We start from the raw sequence: 21,023 nt of genomic DNA, 5'->3' as shown, positions 1-21,023 counted from the left end.
AAGCGACAGCAGATGTGGGAGCTGGATGGCCATGGGAATGGATAATGAATCTGTCAGAGATAAGTGGGATGTCACAGAAGTCTGCCCCCTACCCATCATGAGGCCGGAGGTTACAACACCAGGAATTGACAGCAATTTCCCAGCACTGTGAAATCCATTTTTTTTTTTCCAGTTGGGGGAAGAGCCGCTCTGGCAAGGTCTCTAAATAACAGGTTTTAGCATCTGATTAGAATGGAGCTGATGAGAAATAAACTGAGCTGTGGAAAATGAAAGGGAGTCATCTCCAAGTACAGGCATCATCCTGTGCCTCAGCCTCTACTTGCAGTGTTCAGCCCCAGCACACCAATTGTTACAGTGACTTAGCAAAGACAGCCCAAAAGCTGAGCTAGGTCACCAGATGTGAAGTTACAGTTTTAGCCAGTGTTCAAGCAATGCCTCTCCCCTAACTTTAGCTGGACCAGGGTAGCCATCCCTGCATGACACATTGAAGCTAAAAGAAGCACGTTCCAGAATAATTATGCTATCTGCTAGGCAAATGCTTTTTTCCCCTCTCCCCTGAGCTGTATTCTTTTCCTAGGTCTTTCAGACATTGTTTTAAGATGGTCTTGCTTTGGGTTTCAGTTATCAGATAAATCCCCTGGAGATTAAATGAAATTAAACTGTGTTTATGATATCTCACAAATTTTATAGAGTCTCCTTTGTCCAGTGTAATACTAGTTTTGAAAACCAACAATGAGGGCATGTGACAGTTTTCAACACACATCATGGAGTGTTTAATTTAGTACAATGTCTATTAATTTTCCATTAATTAGACCAGTGTCAAGTTAGACATAGTAGAACATGTGTAGACATTCTTGCTTTCAGGAAGCTTACTTATTATCATTTGTTTTAATCATCTAAGTTTTTAAGCACTTATTATGTGCTTTTTAAGCACCGCAACACACACTAGGGATGTTACAATAAATAAAGCAGACACAATGGCTGCCTCCCAGAAACTTCTCTAGTGAGGATGACAAAATAAGCAATTAAAATACAGCTTCCAGTCTATAGCAGTGATAGTATGGACTTTATTATGCAGCTAGCCTTGCCTTATGTCATAGGAGCACACAGAAAAGGCATCCTGGTGGACCAGAGAAACATTCAGATAGTTGATCAGCAGATATTTTTTGAATACCAAAAAGGAGCCAGGCACTGACATATGTAAGTTAATATCTGAAGGGAAGAATTATCCAGATCAAAGAGGTAGGAATAGGAGAGTAGAATGCTGTAGGCAGAAGAAACAGCTTATAAGAGTATCTGAAGGCAAAGTTTGAAGAACTAAGTGTACAGTTAGGAGTGATACAAATAAATCTGGGAAAGGGGCAAGAGATAAATTGCAAAAAGAACTTGCAGTCCATGTTACAGAGTTTAGACTCTATCCTGAAAATAATGGGAAGTCTTACAGTTCTGTTCCAGAAGTGACCCAAAATATATTTGTGTAAAAAAATATTTTGACTATTGTGTTGAGATCGGGTTAGAAAGGGGCGTACCTGGAGCACAAAATTCTGTTTAGAAGGTGTTACAATAAACCAGATCAAAGGTGATAATCACAGCTAAGGAAGTGATTGTTGCCAGAACTGTATGGATTTTAAAGAGACTCAAGGAAGAGTGCATTTGTCCATTTGCATTGCTATAAAGGAATACCCAAGACTTGGTAATTTATAAAGAAAAGAGGCTTGTTTTGGCTCACAGTTCTGTAGGCTGTGTATAAGAAGCATGATGCCTGCATCTGCTCAGTTTCTAGTGAGGACCTCAGGAAGCTTCCACTCATGCTGGCAGGCAAAGGGGAAGCAGGCATGTCACATGAACCCAGGAACAGCATCTATAGTGAACAGGCTGAAGAGGTTTCTGAAAATGAGCTTGGGTAACCAGAGGGGAGAGTGTCAGGAGAAAGGGAGAGGTCCAGAGTCAATGCCCCTGAGAAAACGAAAAAGGCAAGGAAATGTATCCATTGGATTTTCAACAGGGCAGTCGTGGGTGATTTGGCAAGGGAGGCTGCGGCCATGTGCAAAGACTGAGTGAGTGGGAGATGGGAGAAAGGAGATGGAACTATAGGACACTCAAGAAGGGAGGGGAGGGGACTAAGGAGGTGGCTGGGGAGATGACCAAATGCAGAGTAGGTATGTCCTCACCTGAAGATGGGAGAGACTTGTGCAATGAGTGAGAAAATTTAAAAGTACAAAGAGCCTTTAGTAACAACCAATTCAAGCACACAGACACGTTTAAAGAAATCAGAAGAATAGAGCTCAGGGTAAGTACAGTGGTCAGGATGGATTTCAGAGAAAGGTTTTGAATTGCGTTGAGCCTTGAATGATTAATAAGCTCTTGGACAGCTGAGAATGAGCTATTAATTGGAAGAAATCTGAGCAAAAAATAAGACTAAACATTCATCTCTTCTCTTTTACCTCCTTTTATTATTCAAAGAATAGCTTCTCAGCTAATATAATGTCTTTAGAATGGAAATTGCCTGTAACTCAGAGTGACTACAAGTATGAAAGTATTAACAGTTACAAGATATATAATCCAATTTACAATTACTCCTTGCATTCTTGGTCTTCACGCATGAAACCAGATTATTCTTTGGGATCACATTGTTCAATTTCCTCATTTGGAATTTTTAACACTAGATATGGTGCTAAATCAGTATAAGCTGGTGCTTCTATCACTTAGGTTTTAAACATTCTCCATATATATAAACATACCCATAAATAAAGGTGTTAATGTTGGAAGGAGAAAGATCCTTTAATAAGCAACCTAGCACAAGTAATTCCCTGCATATGGGAGACTGTTATAGGACCTAGCTCATAATTAAACATCGACTGTTTAACTGAATTCTTTTTTATCTTACCTTTCTAAAGAATATACAAATGATTATTTTCAAAGGTGACATTTATGTGTTTAAGTTGAACAAGCTTATTATAATTTGTTAGTACACAGAGAACAGATTGTAGCAAGAAGTATGATAGATTGTAATAGACCCCTGAGGAAGCTGCAGTGTGGTCTTTCCAGACAGGTGTGAGTAGATGGTGGTTGCTTTAGGACTACGTCTTGCTTTCAGTAATAGTCTTAACCATTCCTTTTTTTCCTTGTCGTAAGTATGGGTCAGTGTTCCAGATTCTGGATGCACTAAAGAAAAACTTGGCCATTGCTGTGCAGCCATTAGAGAAACCAACATTGTTGTTAAGGAATTTTGTTTTCCTACCTAAGAAGGAACATTCTGTTCTCTTTCCCAGTTCATGTAATTTGGCCCAAGACAAAAAAAGTAAAATGCCGTAATATGTCTTTGTCTTAATGAAACTTGAGTTTCTACATTTTTGTCCTAGTTCCTGGAAGAGGCCAGGTTTGTTTTCACACACACAAACACACACGCACTCTGTCTCTCTCTCTGTCTGACTCTCTCTCTCTCTCTCTCAGGTTCTGACTCTGACCTATCTCCCTAGCCCAGGTACCCAGGTTCTCTCCTATGTGTGGAATGTCTCTTCCCACATATATTATTCTGACCTCTGTTGTGGCCATTCTGTCAACGTAGGTTTTACCTTTCCAGAGGAGATGGTGCGTGCTCGGTGTGATACCGTGTATATCCTGCTGCCTCAACAAATATCAAGTTAGCTGTTGCAATTTTATAGTCAAAGACTTCGGGCATTAGGATGTATTTTTGTGGAAATTGCGTATTCCATTGTTGCCTCTCATGTATCATGGCTTTATTCATAGGCAGCAAAGGCCAGGACTTAGCTAATGACTTCAAAACCCTGCCATATGAAGGGTTTTTTTTTTTTTTTTTTTTTTTTCCTCTCCTTTAGGATTCTAAGCATCTTTTATCAGTCATTTGGCCTGTTTCTGAGAGCCCTTTGTGATTCCCTGATTTGCTCTGAGTGGGATGTCTGAGGATTCCCGTCACACCTCCCCTCAGGTCTGTTAGCGGCCATGGTAGAAAACTTCTTCTGATCTGAGGAAATGTCATTTTAGAGTGCAGAATGAGAACACTTGATTATAATTTCTTGGTTTTCTAAGAATAAGTCTGAATAGCAAATTATTTTAATGGTTATCTTCCTTTTTAAGCAAATAAGAATTGTCTCAACGATTTTAAAAAAAAAGGTAACATTGTTCTTTAAACCCAAATGAAACCGAGATGAAATTGTCATAGATTTGTTAATATCACTAAAAGACCTTTTCCTAAATGACAGTATTTTGGAATCTGTTGAGGGCCCCCTTGACTCTGGAGCCAGTTATATTAGGAAAGCTTCAGGCCTCCGCTGACCTGATCGCTATTCGGCTTTCTCAAAGTGAGGTGTGAGGACAGGCGGCATCATAGCAAATCTGCCCTCTGCAAACGGCTCTCTTTGGGAAGATTCTGAGGGCTGGGCCTGCAAATCTGTCTCTTACTAAATGCCTCTGTGTAGCACTAAAGCACTGTACAGTTTGAAAGGCACAACCCTGGCAGACTGATCAGGGAAGCCTCTGTGGTCACCAAGACCAACTCATCTGACAATGAACTCTTTGTCTCTCCTCTGCGCAGGTGCAAGTGCAATCTTCATGCCACTGTGTGTGTGTATGACAACAGCAAACTGACATGTGAATGTGAGCACAACACTACGGGCCCAGACTGTGGGAAATGCAAGAAGAATTATCAGGGCCGACCTTGGAGTCCAGGCTCCTATCTCCCCATCCCCAAAGGCACTGCAAATACCTGTGAGTAACTTTTCTTGGTAACAGCATATTCTGTGCACAATGAGGTGATGGCTTCCTCTCAATTTTGCTTACAATTGTGATGTTACTCCTCTTAACTGTTAAGTTGTCTCATTCTTCTTTAAAGTGCTGCTAAAGTTTTAGTCCCGGTCTTACCTCTTGTAGACATCTTTTAGCACTCTGATCATCTGTAAAATTTAGTCATCTGACATTCACATCACATGTGTTGGGAAATTATACTTGACATCACAGAAGGAAATTTTTTCTAAGTGGATGAGACAGGAGGTGATTATTTTTCCTCCCCGAAATTAATTTTCAATTAAAATATTAAAGGCCTTGAAAAGTCTCAACCCTAATTTAATTTTAGCCATAAACAATTTACAGAAATTATTTGAATGTTTACAGCCCTACTTCCCATACTGGGTATCCTGAGAGATGCTTTGTCCAGAAGATATTTCCCTCTACAATTTTAGCTAGGCCCTAATTTTGCCTGGTGCTGTTTCCAAACTCCAGGAATTGAAACATACCTGCTTCAGATCCTGTGTGTAGAGGCTCCCTTTGGATAAAGAGCATGACTGTAGGCCTGTGGGGACCACATTAAGAAAAAAGGTTTTTATGTGCTTGTGAAAGCATGCAAGCATTATCTGTGTTTATAGAAACCATGTGTGTGCCCCCATTGAAATCCTGATTCCCCGCAGGAAAACAGGCTCTGACATGCTCACAGAGAAATGTGATTATTTCCTGAATAATTTGCCCAGTTCCGTGGATGGACCAATTACCTACCTGCAACAGCCCAAGGTTTGCCCTCTTTAAACAGTAGTGAAAAGGGGGAGATTAGAATGTCCCCATTCAGTGAGAACTAATAGAAGCAGTAGCACAGTGAGCACAAGAGAATGAGAACTTGAAAACCCACTGGTTTCTTAGAAGGGTAAGAATGTTATCAGGCACTTCAAAGCAGCAGCTGTGAGCAACCAAACCTAAGAACTAATATCACAGGAACCAGGACCTTATCAGGTTAAACCTAAGAGTCATGGACCAAGTAACAAGCCATGAAGTATGGAGGTATGAAATTATGATAAAATTTCTATGAAGCAGAAAGAAATTCTTCAAAAGTTAACCAAAAAATCCTTCTTTGTAAGGGTATTCAGTTGCTTTCAGTGTTACAGAAAAAAAAAAAAAAAACTGACTTCTTGCTCCTAAAATTAATACATTAAAGCTCTGTTGAGCAGAAATGATGCGTCAAGGCGATTTTATTAATGGAGATTCTGTGGCCTCTCCTTGGTTGTTGAGGGCCATAGACTCATGAATTTGGAAGGGATCTTGCAAGGTTATTTGTTGCAAAACCCTGTGGCTGGCTACCTAATCACTTCTATGGACACAGTTGTCAAATTTAGTTTAATGCTTTCCTAAAATGGCTCAGCTTTCCTTTTTAGTGTCTGCTCCTTCTTTAGTGGAAAGGCTGGAAGAGAATGAAGTTCACAAACACTTCCTGGCATTCTGGGTGGTCCTCAGAGCAGGTCAACTTTCCAAGGCCACTGGTGAGGCAGCAGGGGAGGGCTGCTATGGAAGGCATCAGCTTCTATTCTAACATGACCCTGTTCTTCTACCCACATCTGTACTTCGAAGTTTTTATTTCAAGACACTTTCACTGGAAAGCCTTCTTGTTTCATCCGGACTTTCTCAATGAAATTGATTTTTTGTTATATTCATCATGAAAATGACTTATATACCCCTTATCCTTTGCATATTGAAAATCACCAAGTTACTTTCTGGGCAAAGGAATGAAACCTCTTTCAGTTTTCCTTGTAGATCCAATTGTCCATCCGTCCCTTAGTGTTTACTGGCTTTCTCTAGACTTTTTGGACATTTTTTTCTCATTGCTGTTCAAATAGGCAGGTGATGGATGGACTCAGTGTCCAAAGGGGTTCAATTAAATATTCCAAAAATCAGTATGTCAGAAATTAGCTGAATAGTTTTATAAACTATCTGCAATGGAGAAGTCTTGCAATGGGAATAACCCCTCTGACTAAATCTCTGACACCACAGACTGTGCGTTAAAGCATCTGAGGGTGGAATTCCATAAGCAATTTAGTAGTTTAGTGCAGATTCCAGGGTGGAATCCCAGTTTCTTCATTTACTAGCTATGTGACCTTGAAAAAGTAAGCTATCCTCTCCAACACTGGTTCCCGTCTCTAATATGAGAATATAACACTTATTACCTCACATGGATTTTTAGACAGTTGACTAAGCTTACACATGTAATGTGTTCAGCCTAACACCTGTCACAAAATATGCATCCAAGAATAATTTATTTTTCGATTTTTTTCAGAAGACAGTCTGGTCCATTGTTGGACAGTTTTAACTGGTATAAAAGTTATTTCTTATCAACCCCCCTTTTTTTTTCTTTATAAGTAGTAAAAGTATATCAACGCTGGCTTTATTTCTTCCCCAGGTTAACCATTATCAACTCCACCTCTTATGTGATAATATTTTTACGTCCTTTACCTGGTTGCCTGCCTGTAAGTCCTTTACTTCATTAGTGTGGTACTTCCAGCCAAGCACAGGACCTTCAGTAGCTTTATGATTCTGTCTTCATATTGGCTTTTTCTTACACATATGCATACAGTTACACACACTCTCACATGACTCTAGTTGGTACATTTCAAATCAGTTATCTATGAGGGCTACGTAGGATGTATCATCGCTCAACATAAGAACACAAAAGTGACAACTTCTGGTCCCTCAAAATCAACTCTTCAGGGACCTATAAATGCTACTCAACCTGGATAATCTCTAGATTTAGCAGAATCTCAAGCAACCAGGATACTTTTCAAATAGGATGATCAGTTTCTGCTCACCTTCACAAGTTTTAACAAAATAACTAGGAGGCCTTTATTAAATCAGGGAATGACAAGATTCTCACCCAAGACACGCAGCCCACCACTCAGGCGTACCCTAGATGGGATCTTGCTGGCAGTCATTTGGCTTTGGAGGTCCTATATTCTGGAGCAGTTCAAGACCACTATTGTATGAAACATGTAAAGCCAAGCAGAAGTGTGCAGAAGGCCAACACTCTAAAATATAGCCACCCTAGTCTGAGACACACATTTCCCTATGCTTTTTGTGACAATAAACTTGACAGGGGCAGAATAACTTTTGTGGTATTTTTATGCATCATGCTTTTATTCAAGACCCAGTGTGTTTTCTTGGACTTTTAAAGCCATGAGCATACATATCAAAATTTTTTTCTTTCTTTTTTCTACAAAGCTTATTTTATAGAAAAGACATGTTTCTTCTCCTTTTTGATCTTCATTCTTTTTTGATATAATTCTATTTTGGATGTCCTTTGAATTTTATTTCTGTCATCCAAGTAATAGCAATTCTGTCTAACTTTTGCTTAATTGTGATTCTCCTGATTCCCAATTGTCCAGCTCATGAAAAAAAGTATTAAATAACTCTTTAAATTCTGACACGTATGGAATAACGCATGATATTTTACTACATATAGATGCTGAAAACTTAATATTCACTATGTAGGAACCATAACTTCAGCAAAGATAATACCATACCTACCCCTCTCCTTCTCTGACTGTGTTCTGTGATCCATAAAAGCACTCTATGGCTGTGCACTATACTGACACTTAGCTATTTATATTACATTACTATAATAGAAACATTTGCGAAATTCTACAATAAAGTAACCTATTTACCCAATGTTACCCAAACTTATTTGCTTCATGGAACAACTCAGTAACTTTCTAACACTCCAATGGAGACATGCTGGGCTGAACAGTTTCTTGCAGCCTAGCCATAGAAATGTCATGGAGATAGAAAACTGAGCTAGTTCCGCTCTATTCAATCTTTTACTTTTCTCTTACCCCCAAAGTCTAATATTCTTCAAAGAAAGAAAGTGAAATTGGTCTAACTTTGACATTATTTGTTCATAAATCTAACTTGAATTGTTACACAATATCTAGGGCTCCTCTGAGTGATGGAAAGTAATTTGTTGATTGTTCTGTTATTTTCTCTGGTATCAAGTTTGCATTGACCAATTTATATTTTCCCAGATGTACACATGTATGTGTCTTTATACAATTTCCTAAGTGCTTTGTATACATTAGTCCATTCTAAACTCAAAATAGTCTTACTGGAAAAAGACCAACATTTTAATTTTAAATGCATGGAATATTGTGATTTCAGAGGAAAAGTATCTTTTTAAGGTTTACACAGCTAGAGTGAAAGGGAGGGTTTGAATCCAGGTAGCTCATGAGTCTGAGGACTGTACATTGCACTGTATTGCTGATCAAGTTAAATTTGAGTGACTTTCTCTGTTCTCCAGTGGGATTTAGGCTCCATTTAAATACCTGTTTGAACAAGTCAGTTTTCTCTACACCTGCCCTCTTCCTACGTCTCTGTTATTTTTCTGCCTTCAAAGACACCCCTTCTATTAGCCTTTTAAATCTCCATGTTCCCCAACCCTGTCTGTTCTCAGTCTGCAACTTTTTTCCCTGACATTCTAGCCTATTCTTGTGGTTTTAGATCTTGGTATTATTGATTTAATAGTAATCAACCAATTCTAGCTTCAATCTTTCTAATAAATTCAGAAAAATTTTTCAGCTGTCAGTAAAGATCTCAAAGTCAATATGCTAGATACTAAATTCATTTCTTTCCCCTAAAGCATTTTTCTCTTTGCTCTATATTGAAATTCTGCTCATTTTTCAAGACTGCTCCTCGATGCCTCATTGAAGCCTGCCTAGACTCTCCTGTGCAAAATCAGTTACTTCTGTCTCTCTCTCAATTCTTAATAATGTGTGTAGACTTTCAATTGGTCAACTATCTTTAACCAAAATTATTATAATAGTGATAGCTACCATTTATTAAGTTTACTACGGGCTTTTATACTTCATGACGTAGTTTATGTGTTTTATTGGTTTAAGTCCCCACAACGTCCTCATGGGATATGTACTATTATTATCCTCATTTTACTGATAAAGAAATGCAGACACAGAAAGGTTAAGTTGTCCAAAGTCCCATAGCTAATGCATGACAGAGCAAGATTTAAACTTAAGTCTTTTTCACTATAGGAACTAAAATGTGAGTAGTTTAAGAATGGGTCCATGTTTTTTTCCTTGTCTTCATCAACATTTATGGATTTTTTTTTTTTTTTTTTTTTTGAGATGGTGTCTTGCTTGTTGCCCAGGTTGGAGTGCAATGGCATGATCTGGGCTCACTGCAACCTCTGCCTTCTGGTTCAAATGATTCTCCTGCCTCAGCCTCCTGAGTAAATGGGATTACAGGCACCCGCCACCACACCTAGCTAATTTTTGTATTTTTAGTACAGACAAGGTTTCACCATGTTGGCCAGGCTGCTCTTGAACTCCTGACCTCAGGTGATCCACTCGCCTCAGCCTCCCAAAGTGCCGGGATTACAAGCATGAGCCACCACTCTCGAGCCATTTGTGGAATTACTTTTGTGAATGTATAAGTAAACCTAATAGCCCTATAATGTGCACATGGCTACATTGGCCTCCCATTTATCTTCTTGTATATCCTAGAATATGTGGCCTTCACAGGTCACCAGCTCCAACAAAAGAGCCTTCAATCTCCTATAGGAGAGACCATCTGAGTGCTGGGGGAGCAACTTCAATAGGAAAAAGTCTCACTGGTGCTCATGGCCAATCCAATCATCTGGATGGCACATTGGATGATGGGTTTTCACAGGCCTCCCCAAGGGACGTTGACTGCCTGGGTAGCTTAAGTACCAGCCTTTCAGGCTCATGTAAAACCTAATTTTGTCAGCACAGTAAGAGAGGTTCTTCCTCATATGTGTATGACCAAGCTTGTAGTCCCAGTATTGAAAACCAGAATACCAAGTTATTCATGTACAACCACCAGTCTATGGTCTCTCATTGGACCAGATGTGATTTGGAATTCAACATCTTTAGGATTGTAGAGGAGATAGACACAAGATGGCCGAATAGGAACAGCTCTGGAGTACAGTTCCCAGCAAGAACACAGAGGGCAAGTGATCACCACATTTCCAAACAAGTTTTTACTGCCCACACACCAGGAGATTCCTGGGTGGAAAAGCACCACAAGTTTCCAGCAGGCTGAAACAGCTGGCACAGTGAGTCTCCACACAAAAACTCACAGAATCTGGGCAGCCATTTCAGCTGGTGCCTGGAATGCCTGGGAGACAGAGTTGCCTATTCAAGTGAAAAAAAGAGGGCTGAAACAGGGAGCCAGGTGATGTGGCTTGGTGGTTTCCACCCCGACAAAGACCAGCAATCTTAAATGCTCTGGATTGAGAGTTTCACAGCAAGCACAGCTGGACCTGGGATAGTCCAGGGCCAGCTCTGTGGGGGGGAAAGGCATCCACCATTACCGAGGCAGTCCACCACTACCAAGGCCATCCACCATTACCAAGGCAGTCCACCATTACAGAGGCAATCCACCATTACAGAGATAGTACCATTACCTAGGCAGTCCACCATTATCGAGGCAGTTCTAACTATACCTCTATAAATAAAGCCTCAAGGAAGTTCACACAGCAGCTGGGCAGAGCCCACAGCTGCTCAGCAATGCCTCTGCTAGCAGACTGTGACTAGGCTACCTCCTCACTGGGCAGGGCATTTCAGAAAAAAGGCAGCAGAATGACAGGAACTTATAACTAAAGCCCCACCTTCCCAGAACAGAGCACCTGGGAAAAAAAGGCGGTTATGAATTCTGTTGCAGCAGATATAAACATACCTGCCCTCCAGCTCTGAAAGGAACAACGGAGTTCCCAGCTCAGCACTTGCGCTCCTGTAAGGGACAGACTGTCTCCTCAAGCAGCTCCCTGACTCCCATATATCCAAAGAGACACCTCGTAAGGGAGAGCTTAGGCTGACATCTGGTGGGTATCCTTCTGGGACAAAGATAACAGAAGAAACTGGCAGCAACTGTTACTGTTCTGCATGCGCCGCAGGTGATCCCCAGGCAAGCAGGGCCTGGAGTTGACCTCCAACAGTCATACAGCAGAGGGGCCTGACTGACTGTTAGAAAGAAAACTAAAAATCAGAAAGAAATAACTTCATCATCAAAAAAAAGGACGTCCACTCAGAGACCCCATTTGAAAGTCACCAACTACAAAGACCACAGGTAGATAAATCCACAAAGATGGGAAGAAATCAGCACAAAAAGGAGGAAAACACCCAAAATCAGAAAGCCTCTCCTCCTGCAAGGGATCACAACTCCTCACCAGCAAGGGAACTAAGCTGGATGCAGAATGAGTCTGATGAATTGACAGAAACAGGCCTCAGAAAGTGGGAGGTAATAAACTTATCTGAGCTAAGAGAGCATGTTCCAACCCAATGCAAAGAAACTAAGAATCTTGAAAAAAGGTTTGACGAAATGCTAACAAGAATAACCAGCTTAGAGAAGAATATAAATGATTGATGGAGCTGAAAAACACAACACAAGAATTTCACGAAGCATACACAAGTTCCAATAGCCAAATTGATGAAGCAGAAGAAAGGATATCAGAGATTGAAGATCAACTTAATGAAAAGAAATGAAAAGGCAAGATTAGAGAAAAAAGAGTGAAAAGAACAAAGCCTCCAAGAAATATAGGATTATGTGAAAAGACCTAATCTACATTTGATAGGTGTACCTGAATGTGATGGAGAGAATGAATCCAAGCTGGAAAACACTCTTCAGGATTTTATCTAGGAGAACTTCCCCAACCTAGCAAGGCAGGCCAATATTCAAGTCCAGGAAATACAGAAAACACCACAGAGATATTCCTCAAGAAGAGCAACCCAAAGGCACATAATTGTCAGATTCACCAGGATTGAAATGAAGGAAAAAATGCTAAGGGCAGCAAGAGAGAAAGGTTGGGTTACCCACAAAGGGAAGCCCATCAGACTCACAGTGTATCTCTCAGCAGAAACCCTACAAGCCAGAAGACAGTGGGGGCCGATATTCAACATCCTTAAAGAAAAGAACTTTCAACCTAGAATTTCATATCCAGCGAAACTAAGCTTCATAAATAAAGGAGAAATAAAATCCTTTATGAACAAGCAATTGCTCAGAGATTTCATCACCACCAGGCCTGCCTTACCAGAGCTCCTGAAAGAAGCACTAAACATAGAAAGGAGCAACCAGTACCAGCCACTCCAAAAATGTACCAAATGGTAAAGAGCATCGATGCAATGCAGAAACTGTGTCAACTAATGGGTAAACCAGCTAGCATCAACATGGCAGGATCAAATTCACACATAACAATATTAACCTTAAATGTAAATGGGCTAAATGCCCCAATCAAAAGACACAAAATGGGAAATTGGATAAAAAGTCAAAACCCATCAGTGAGCTGTATCCAGGAAACCTATCTCACATGCAAGGACACACATAGGCTCAAAATAAAGGGATGGAGGAATATTCACCAAGCAAATGGTGAGGAAAAAAAAAAAAAAGCAGGAGTTGCAATACTAGTTTTTGATAAAATAGACTTTAAACCAAAAAAGATCAAAAGAAACAAAGGAGGGCATTACATAATGGTAAAAGGATCAATGCAAGAAGAAGAGCTAACTATCCTAAATATATACACACCCAATACAGGAGCACCCAGATACATAAAGCAAGTTCTTAATGACCTACAAAGAGACTTAGACTCCCACGAAGTAATATTGGGAGACTTTAACACTCCACTGTCAATGTTAGACAGATAACAAGATAGAAAATTAACAAGGATATCCAGGACTTGCACTGAGATATGGACCAAGCAAACCTAATAGACATTTACAGAACTCTCCACCCCAAATCCACAGAATATACATTCTTCTCAGCACAACATCACACCTACTCTAAAACTGACCACATAATTGGAAGTAAATCACTCCTCAGCAAATGCAAAAGAATGGAAATCATAACAAACCATCCCTCTGACTACAGTGCAATCAAATTCTTAATCAGGATTGAGAAACTAACTAAGAACCACACAACTTCATGGAAACTGAACAACTGGCTCTTGAATGTTGAGTGGATAAACAATGAAATGAAGGCAGAAATAAAGGTGTTCTTTGAAACCAAGGAGAATGAGGACACAGTGTACCAGTATCTCTGGGACACATTTAAAGCAGTGTCTAGAAGAAAATATATAGCAATAAATGCCCATATGAAAAACAAGGAAAGATCTAAAATCAACATTCTATAATCAAAATTGAAAGAGCTAGAGGACCAAGATCAAAAAAACTCAAAACCTAGCAGAAGACAAGAAATAATTACAATCAGAGCAGAACTGAGAAAGATAGAGACACAAAAATAAACCTTAAAAAAAATCAATAAATCTAGGAGCTGGTTCTTTGAAAAGATCAACAAAATAGACAGCCCACTAGCAAGATTAATAAGAAAAGAGAGAATAATCAAAAAGATGCAATAAGAAACAGTAAAAGGGCTATCACCACAGATTCCACAGAAATAGAAACTGCCATCTGAGATTACTACAAACAACTCTAAGCATATAAACCAGGAAGCCTGGAAGAAATGAATAAATTCCTGGACACTTGCACCCTCCCAAGCCTAAACAAGGAAGAATTTGAAACCCTGAATAGACCAATAACAAGGGCTGAAATTGAGGCAGGAATTAATAGCCTACCAACCAAAAATATCCCCGGTCCAGATGAGTTCACAGCTGAAATCTACCAGACAAACAAAGAGGAGCTGGTTCCACTCTTTCTGAAACTATTCCAGGCAATTCAAAAAGAGGGAATCCTTCCCAAATCATTTTATGAGACCAATATCATCCTGATACCAAAACCTGGCAGAGACTCCACAAGAAAAGAAAACTTTAGGCCAATATCCATGATGAACATAGATGCAAAAATCTTCAATAAAATACTGGCAAACCAATTGCAGCAGCCCATCAAAAAGCTTATCCATCATGATCAAATAGGCTTCATCCTGGGGATGCAAGGCTGGTTCAACATATGCAAATCTATAAACGTAATTCATCACATAAACAGAACCAAAGACAAAAACCACATGATTATCTCAATAGATGCAGAGAAGGCCTTAAACAAAATTCAACAGCCCTTTATGCTAAAAACTCTCAATAAACTAGATATCAATAGAATGTATCTCAAAATAATAAAAACTATTTATGACAAACCCACAGCCAATATCATATTGAATAGGCAAAAACTGGAAGCATTCCCTTTGAAATCTGGCACTAGACAAGGATGCCCTCTCTCACCACTCCTATTCAATATAGTATTGGAAGTTCTAGCCAGAGCAATCAGGCAAGAAAAAGAAATAAAAGATGTTCAATTAGGAAAGGAGGAAGTCAAATTGTCTCTATTTGCAGACAACATGATTGTATATTTAGAAGACCCCGTTGTCTCAGCCCAAAATCTCCTGAAACTGATAAGCAACTTCAGTAAAGTCTCAGGATACAACATCAATGTGCAGAAATCACACGCATTCCTATACACAAATAACAGACTTAAAGAGAGCCAAATCAAGAACAAAGTGCCATTCACAATTGCTATAAAGAGAATAAAATTCCTAGGAATACAACTAACAAAGGATATAAAGGGCCTCTTCAAGGAGAACTACAAACCATTTTGCAAGGAAATAAGAGAGGACACAAACAGCTGGGAAAACATTCCATGCTCATGGTTAGGAAGAATCAATATTGTGAAAATGGCCATACTACCCAAAGTAATTTAAATATTCAGTGCTACAGAATATACATTCTTCTCAGCACCACATCACACCTACTCTAAAATTGACCACATAATTGGAAGCAAATCACTCCTCAGCAAATGCAAAAAATGGAAATCATAACAAACAGTCTCTTGGACCACAGTGCAATCAAGTTAGAACTCAGAATTCAGAAACTCAGAATCACACAGCCTCATGGAAACTGAACAACTTGCTCTTGAATGTTGACTGGATAAACAATGAAATGAAGGCAGAAATAAAGATGTTCTTCAAAACCAAGGAGAATGAAGACACAACATACCAGAATCTCTGGGACACATTTAAAACAGTCTCTAGAGGAAAATATATAGCAATGAGTGCCCATATGAGAAGAAAGGAGAGATCAAAAATTGACACACTACCATCAAAATTGAAAGAGCTAGAGGAGCAAGATTGAAAAACCTCAAAACCTAGCAGAAGACAGGAAATAACTAAGATCAGAAAGAACTGAAGGAGATACACAAAAAAAAAACTTTACAAAAAATCAATAAATCCAGGAGCTGGTTTTTTGAAAAGATAAATAAAATAGACCACTAGCCACATTATTAAAAAAGAAAAGAGAGAATAACCAAATGATGCAATAAAAAATGATAAAGGGGATATCACCACAGATTCCACAGAAATTCAAGCCATCATCAGAGATTACTACAAACAACTCTATGCACATAAACTAGTAAAACTGGAAGAAATGGATAAATTCCTGGACACTTGCACCCTCCCAAGCCTAAACCGTGAAAAAGACATACAAAGAGGAGCTGGTAGCATTCCTTCTGAAACTATTCCAATAATCCAAAAAGAGGGAATGCTTCCCAAATCATTTTACGAGACCAACATCATCCTGATACCAAAACGCGGCAGAGACTTGACGAGAAAAGAAAACTTCAGGCCAATATCCATGATGAACATAGATGCAAAAATCTTCAATAAAATACTGGCAAGCCAATTGCAACAGCACATCAAAAAGCTTATCCACCATGATCAAGTAGGATTCATCCCAGGGATGCAAGGCTGGTTCAACATATGCAAGTCCATAAACATAATTCACCACATAAACAGAACCAAAGACAAAAACCACATGATTATCTCAATTGATGTAGAGAAGGCCTTAGACAAAATTCAACAGCACCTTTATGCTAAAAACCCTCAATAAACTAGGTATTGATGAGACGTATCTCAAAATAATAAAAGCTATTTATGACAAACCAACAGCCAATATCATACTGAATGGGCAAAAACTGGAAGCATTCCCTTTGAAATCTGGCACTAGACAAGGATGCCCTCTCTCCCCACTCCTATTCAATATAGTTCTAGCCAGAGTAATCAGGCAATAAAAAGAAACAAAGGGTTTTCAAATAGGAAAGGAGGAAGTCAAATTGTCTCTATTTGCAGATGACATGATTGTATATCTAGAAGACCCCATCGTCTCAGCCCAGAGTCTCCTGAAACTGATAAGCAACTTCAGCAAACTCTCAGGATAAAAAATCCATGTGCAGAATTCACAAGCATTCCTCAACACCAATAATAGACTTAAAGAGAGCCAAATCAAGAATGAACTACCATTCACAATTGCTACAAAGAGAATAAAATACCTAGGAATACAGCTAACAAGGAATATATAGGACCTCTTCAAGGAGAACTACAAACCACTGCTCAATGAAATAAGAGAGGATACAAACAGATGGAGAAACATTCCATGCTCATGGTTAGGAAGAATCAATATCGTGAAAATGGCCATATTGCCAAAGTAATTTACAGATTCAATGCTATCCCCATCAAGCTACCAATGACCTTCTTCACAGAACTGGAAAAAAACACCTTACACTTCATATGGAACCAAAAGAGAGCCTGCATAGCCAAGTCAATTCTAAGCAAAAAGACCAAAGCAGGAGGCATCACACCACCAGACTTCAAACTATACTGCAAGGCTACAGTAATCAAAACAGCATGGTACTAGTACCAAAATAGAGATATAGACCAGTGGAACAGAACAGAGGCCTTGGAGGTGACACAACATATCTACAACCATCTGATCTTTGGCAAACCTGACAAAAACAAGCAATGGGGAAAGGATTCCCTGTTTAATAAATGGTGTTGGGAAAACTGGCTAGCCGTGTGCAGAAAGCAGAAACTGGACTTCTTCCTGACACCTTACACTAAAATTTACTCCAGGTGGATTAAAGACTTAAACATAAGACTTAACACCATAAAAATCCTAGAAGAAAATCTAGGCAAAACCATTCAGGACATAGGCATAGGCAAGGACTTAATGACTAAAACACCAAAAGCATTAGCAACAAAAGCCAAAATAGACAAATGGGACCTAATCAAACTCCACAGCTTCTGCACAGCAAAAGAAACAGTCATTAGATTGACTCGGCAACCAACAGAATGGGAAAAAAATTTTGCAGTTTACCCATCTGACAAAGGGCTGATATCCAGAATTTACAAAGAACTAAAACAGTTTTACAAGAAAAAAACAAGCCCATTCAAAAGTGGGCAAAGGATATGAACAGATACTTTACAAAAGAAGACATACATGAGGCCAACAAAGATATGAAAAAATGCTCATTATCACTGGTCATCAGAGAAATGCAAATCAAAACCACATTGAGATACCATCTCACACCACTTAGAATGGTGATCATTAAAAAATGTATAGACAACAGATGCTGGAGAGGATGTGGAGAAATAGGAACACTTTTACACTGTTGGTGGGAGTGTAAATTAGTTCAACCATTGTGGAGGACAGTGTGGCGATTCCTCAAGAACCTAGAAATAGAAATTCTATTTGACTCAGGAATCCCATTACTGGGTATATATCCAAAGGATTACAAATCGTTCTACTATAAGGACACGTGCACATGAATGTTCATTGCAGCACTGTTTACAATAGCAAAGACCTGGAACCAACCCAAATGCCCATCGATGATAGGCTGGACAGGGAAGATGTGGCACATATACACCATGGAATACCATGCAGCCATCAAAAACGATGAGTTCATGTCCTTTGTAGGGACATGGATGAACCTGGAAACCATCATTCTCAGCAAACTGACACAAGAGCAGAAAATCAAACACTGCATGTTCTCACTCATAAAAACGGGTGTTGAACAATGAGAACACATGGACACAGGGAGGGGAGCACCACACACTGGGGTCTGTTGGGGGGAAATAAGAGAGGGACAGTTGGGGGTGGGGAGTTGGAGAGAGAAAGCATGGGGAGAAATGCCAGATATAGGTGATGGGGAAGAAGACAGCAAATCACACTGCCACAAGTGTATCTATGCGACAATCTTGCATGTTCTTCACAGGTACCCCCAAACCTAAAATGCAATAAAAAGATAAATAAATAAAAAATTAAAAAAAGATTCAATGCTGTCCCCATCAAGCTACCTGTGACCTCTTCACAGAACTGGAAAAAAACACCTTAAACTTCATATGGAGCCAAAAGAGAGCCCGCATAGCCAAGTCAATTCTAAGCAAAAAGACCAAAGCGGGAGGCATCATGCTACCTGATTTCAAACTATATTACAAGGTTACAGTAATCAAAACAGCATGGTACTTGTACAAAAACAGAGATATAGACCAGTGTAATAGAACAGAGGCCTTGGAGGCAACACCACACATCTACAACCATCTGATCTTTGACAAACCTGACAAAAACAAGCAATGGGGAAAGGATTCCCTGTTTAATAAATTGTGCTGGGAAAACTGGCTAGCCATGTGCAGAAAGCAGAAACTGAACTCCTTCCTGACACATTACACTAGAATTAACTCCAGATGGATTAATGTCTTAAACATAAGACCTAACACCATAAAATGCTAGAAGAAAACCTAGGCAAAACCATTCAGGACATAGGCATAGGCAAGGACTTCATGACCAAAATACCAAAAGCATTGGCAACAAAAGCCAAAATAGAAAAATCGGATCTAATTAAACTCCAGAGCTTCTGCACAACAAAAGAAACAATCATTAGAGTGAACTGGCAACCAACAGAATGGGATAAAATTTTTGCAGTCTACCCATCTGACAAAGGGCTAATATCCAGAATCTACAAAGAACTAAAACAGATTTACAAGAAAAAAACAAACAAACCCATCCAAAAGTGGGTGAAGGACAGGAGCAGACACTTTTCAAAAGAAGACATATATGAGGCCAACAAACATATGAAAAAAATGCTCATCATCACTGGTCATTAGAGAAATGCAAATCAAAACTACATTGAGATACCATCTCACACCAGTTAGAATGGCGAACATTAAAAAATCTATAGACAACAGATGCTGGAGAGGATGTTGAGAAAGAGGAACACTTTTACACTGTTGGTGGGAATGTAAATTAGTTCAACCATTGTGGAAGACAGTGTGGCAATTCCTCAAGGATCTAGAAATAGAAATTCCATTTGACCCAGCAATCCCATTACTGAGTATATACCCCATAAATTATATATCATTCTATTATAAAGACACATGCATATGTATGTTCATTGCAGCACTGTTTACAATAGCAAAGACCTGGAACCAACCCAAATGCCCATCGTTGATAGACTGGGCAAGGAAAATGTGGCACATATATACCATGGAATACTATGCAGCCATAAAAAATGATGAATTTGTGTCCTTTGTAGGGAGGTGGATGAATCTGCAAACCATCATTCTCAGCAAACTGACACAAGAACAGAAAATCAAACACCGCATGTTCACACTTATAGGTGGGTGTTGAACAATGAGAACACATGGACACAGGGAGGGGAGCATCACACACTGGGGTCTGTTGGGGGCGGAATAGGGGAGGAACAGTGTGGGTAGGGAGTTGGGGAGGGATACCATGGGGAGAAATGCCAGCTACAGGTACCGGGAGGATGGAGGCAGCAAACTACATTGCCATGTACGTACCTATGCAACAATCCTGCATGTTCTGCACATGTACCCCAGAATCTAAAGTGCAATAAAGTATATATTTAAAAAAATCTTTAGGATTGTGTAAGGGTAATACAGTGCATGTATACTACAACAATACCCACAGCAGAATATTAGGCAGCACCGTTTAATCAGACGTATTAATATTTCTACAGCAAACTTGATTATTCTCAACAACTGGAATGATGGAAAACTATAAATAATACTCTCACATCAGTTCCAGTACAGTTTTGCCACCAAGTTAGTTCAAATCATATTAGGTCATATGGCAGAGACATTTTTACAACATTGCAGTTTTCATAGTTTTTCATTTTTTAAATTTGAAGGCTGAGTAATAAAGACTGGGCCCTGAAAAAATGGAAAGAGAGTATAAAATGGTGGTCATGGGCCCAATTCTCGTACCTAGACTCTGGGCTCAAATTTCCTTCCCAACAGATTGAGATGATCTTGGGCAAGTTACTTAGCTTCTATGTGTTTGAGTTTTCTCTATCTGTAAAATCAGCCTGATTACCGACTTCATAATCAGATCTGACATAATATGATTGTCAATAATTATAATTATTGACAATCATAATATTGTCATAAAAATTAAATGGATTAGTACATGTAAGGCATTTAGACAGTCCCGGGCACAC

At 39.3% G+C, this 21,023-nt stretch overlaps 1 protein-coding gene across 6 annotated transcripts in view; it reads left to right on the top strand.

Moving 5' to 3' along the window:
• The window catches only part of NTNG1 (netrin G1), a 357,837-nt gene that overhangs the window by 257,523 nt on the left and 79,291 nt on the right, over positions 1 to 21,023 (top strand). For all 6 annotated transcript variants that reach the window (XM_039460945.2, XM_003933377.4, XM_010343970.3 and 3 more), the window contains exon 4: positions 4,556 to 4,728. In XM_039460945.2, coding sequence (XP_039316879.1) covers positions 4,556 to 4,728 — 173 coding nt within the window. The remainder of the gene's footprint in view (positions 1 to 4,555; positions 4,729 to 21,023) is intronic.

This window comes from Saimiri boliviensis, chromosome 11, assembly GCF_048565385.1.
Source record: "Saimiri boliviensis isolate mSaiBol1 chromosome 11, mSaiBol1.pri, whole genome shotgun sequence".
In the NCBI taxonomy this organism is placed as follows: domain Eukaryota; kingdom Metazoa; phylum Chordata; class Mammalia; order Primates; family Cebidae; genus Saimiri; species Saimiri boliviensis.
The sequence above is the reverse complement of the archived record's forward strand: the minus strand, read 5'-3'. Positions and strand labels throughout refer to the sequence as shown.